General features: G+C 46.5%; 1 protein-coding gene across 1 annotated transcript in view; it reads right to left on the reverse strand.

Moving 5' to 3' along the window:
* Positions 1-2601, reverse strand: part of gas2l1 (growth arrest-specific 2 like 1) — a 69276-nt gene extending 66675 nt beyond the window's left edge. Inside the window, exon 1 of the mRNA XM_043715634.1 lies at positions 54-2601. Within this exon, the coding sequence (XP_043571569.1) occupies positions 54-653 (600 nt within the window). The 5' untranslated portion in view covers positions 654-2601. The remainder of the gene's footprint in view (positions 1-53) is intronic.
* Between the last annotated feature and the right edge of the window lie 587 nt (positions 2602-3188).

The following is a 3188-nucleotide window of genomic DNA, read 5'->3' on the forward strand; positions in this document are numbered from 1 at the left end:
GGGGGGGGGGAATGGGGTAGGGGGGGGGGGTTACTGAAGTCCCCCTCACTCACCATGGCGTCCAGGTTCTTGAAGTCACAGAGCCTCCTCTGGGCTCGGGGTTGACCGAGCTCCTGGTCAGGGGGCTCCTGAAGGGCATCCCGGATCTCCTGGTCGATCTCCTCCTCCATCTGGATGAGGACCGGGGCTAACATGCCGAACTTGGATCCGCGGCGGGCCACCTCGAGCAGGCACAGCACGAAGTTCTTCTCGTTCTTGCGGAGGACCAGGTCGTCGGTCTCGAACATGAGCGCGTCCCGGACCCGGAGCTCCCGGCGGCACCAGCCGATGAAGTTGGAGAGGTTGTCGCGGGCGATGAAGGAGCCGGGGCACACGTTCCTGGAGCTGAAGGTGACCTCGGCCCGGGGGATGGTGACTGCAGCCTCGGGCCAGCGGCTCTCGAACTCCCGGGCAGCCTGGTTCACATTGTTGGCGTGTTGGCACAGCACACAGCCCGTCTCCAGCACTTCCATGAACATGTCGACGTGGATATCCAGATCATACAGGGCGTTCAGCCACTCCGCCAAATCCTCCTTCATAGCGTACAGATACTCCTCACTGGTCCTGAAAGGCCGGATACTTTTACTGGCTGCGGACTGAATGTGATCCGCCATCTCTTCCTCTGTCAGTCTGCAGTGGACTGTACTCTCCTCCTCCACACCCCTTTCCCTTAAACCCGCTCAGGTAGAGCTCTGCTCAGAATCCAGCTCCATCGCGCACACCCCTTTCTCCTCCCAATCCCTGTCTAACTCCCACTCTAACCTGGCCAGGCTAACTCTCTGAAACACAAAAACCTAACTCCTCCCTGTCTCATCAAATCTGCAGAGACGCCCAGTGGGTCCAATCTCTGTTTCCCTCCTCCTCCTGCTCCTGCTCCTCCTCTGCCTTTCTCTCTCACACTCACACCCGCCCCTATAATTCCCGCTGGTGCTTATCTACTGGAATATACAGACTTCCGGCGGATTGAGCCCTGCCTCTAATCCCGATGGAACCTGTTTCTGGTAGGTTGACTTCCCAAGAGGAGGTTAACTCTGTGCAAATGGGTCTCTCCTACCACCCCACTGCACACCAGGTTTTATCACGTCTGTCTGGAAATGTATTGGAAGAGTTCACGACACTTGGTAAAATTAACTGAATCTAAGTCCGCATTTGGATTTTTTTTTTGGTTTAACGAGTGTTGGATAGACGTATGTATCTTGGCTCTGTATCCTGCTGTGATGTAATTCTCTGACCCTGTGTGGTGCCAGACTGATTTGCAAAAAGTCCCATTACCTCACTGGCTTGTCAGGAACAGTAACACGGCTGCAACACCAGCCAACATTTTTAATACGGATGTCTTTGCACTGTCACAAGATGTGATTCAAGGAACAGATACTTTACAAATGCGGTAGAAACACAGCAAACGTTTGGGAGCTGGAGTCGGGGAAACGTAGGGGTTGGTCAGCCAGTTTTGGAAATAAAAAAAGCTGGGTGGAGCCTTTCAAATGCAGATCGGTCAGCTGAGTATTTCCAGTAATTTTTTGTTTTACATCTTTAAAACTAGATAACTCTAGGGGGCCGGCGAATTAAGTTACCTAGTGCAAGTTCTTGTTTCTCTGCCGATATTGACAAAATTGTTCTGGTGTTAGGGCTTAAAAAACGAGCTCCCCCGCCCCATTGAAATATATATAAAATCCAGAGTTGTTTTGACGAAGTGCAAGTTGTGCGAGGTCTAGAACCGAGGGATCACTTTAAAAATCAGGAGTTGTTCATTTAAAACAGGAGTGAGGCAAAATGTTTTTTTCTTTTAGAGGATCCCAAGTCTGTCAAACTCTTGCTGATAAAGGTGATGGTGGAAGAAACAGGTTTTAATATTTTTGAAGTAGATTCCTGTCAAGCAAGGGGGTGAACGATTATCAAGAATAGAACGAGATGTAGATTTGAGGTTACAATCGGATGAGCCATGATTTTTTTGAATGGTAGAGTAGGTCTACACCTTATTGATTTATCCTAGCTAATCTTTAGCCTCCAATCAATATCACACACATTATCTGGTCTTAATCACATTTGTGTGTGGGAGCTCGCTGTATGCAAATTGGCTCACCTATACTCAATATTATATCAGTAACTGCACATAGTTGATTGTCTCAAACTCTCTGGTTTGGCTTGTGGTCACAGGCTATATGAATTCAAATCTTCCTCTAATTCCCAAGGGTATTTTGATATTGAGCCACAGGCTTCAGATGGACAAATAAGGCCCATATTCTGAAAGGAAGTATGACTTCTGGAGAAGACTGCGGCAAAGCTTCAATGCATGGGATCAACTGTGGGCCCAAGAAATGCTGGCTCTGTGGAGGTGAAAGAACAATAGAAGGAGGAGACTTAAAGTCACCATACTCCTCCTCTCTCATTCGACAGAGATGAGCAGTGGTCGTTTAACCTGGTGGTGTCCAGGAGTTGAGAAGGAGAGTCCTTCATAGTAACGGCAGGGTGCAGGAAGTGAACTCCCATTGTTGGCGTCAGTATGCATCACAAATCCAGCCAAATGAACTAACCACCATCCTCACTAAAGAAATTGCATGGAGTGCAACTTCGTCAAGTTATTAAAATATAAAGTAAACTACATGACTACAAAATGAATGACATTTTCAAGTCTATCTTGAATGCTTCTTCAGAATTTGCAATTTTGTTAAACTTCAAGTTAGTTTTTGTTTGGAAATGCAATTAGAGATTGATTCAATGTTTCACCAAGGATATCCAGTCACTGGTACATAACAAGCCTAATTTGATAATTTAATACATTGTTCCTTTTTGGTAAAGGGAGATAAATGGGGAATGGTTGAGAAATATAATTGGATGACATTTTTAAATTAGTTAATTCTGAAGCAGTCTGGACTGCAATTGCTAATGAAGTAATTGATCAAGTGAGCAGACCACTGGGGATTACAACAGAATAGAGCCCGTTTATGCTGAGTTAGCAAAATGTCAGATGAGATGAAATAGATAGGTAGGAATGATGACTTGGACTGATCTTGTAGAATGCCTGACAAAGCTACTGCTGCAAAGAATCTCTTTCCGACAGAAGACAGCTGAGGGGGAGGATAGGGTCAGTTTGACAGTGTCTTACCATCTTTCACTTTAATTACAGGTCACAGCAACTGGTACAAACT

Source organism: Chiloscyllium plagiosum, chromosome 25, assembly GCF_004010195.1.
Source record: "Chiloscyllium plagiosum isolate BGI_BamShark_2017 chromosome 25, ASM401019v2, whole genome shotgun sequence".
NCBI lineage: Eukaryota > Metazoa > Chordata > Chondrichthyes > Orectolobiformes > Hemiscylliidae > Chiloscyllium > Chiloscyllium plagiosum.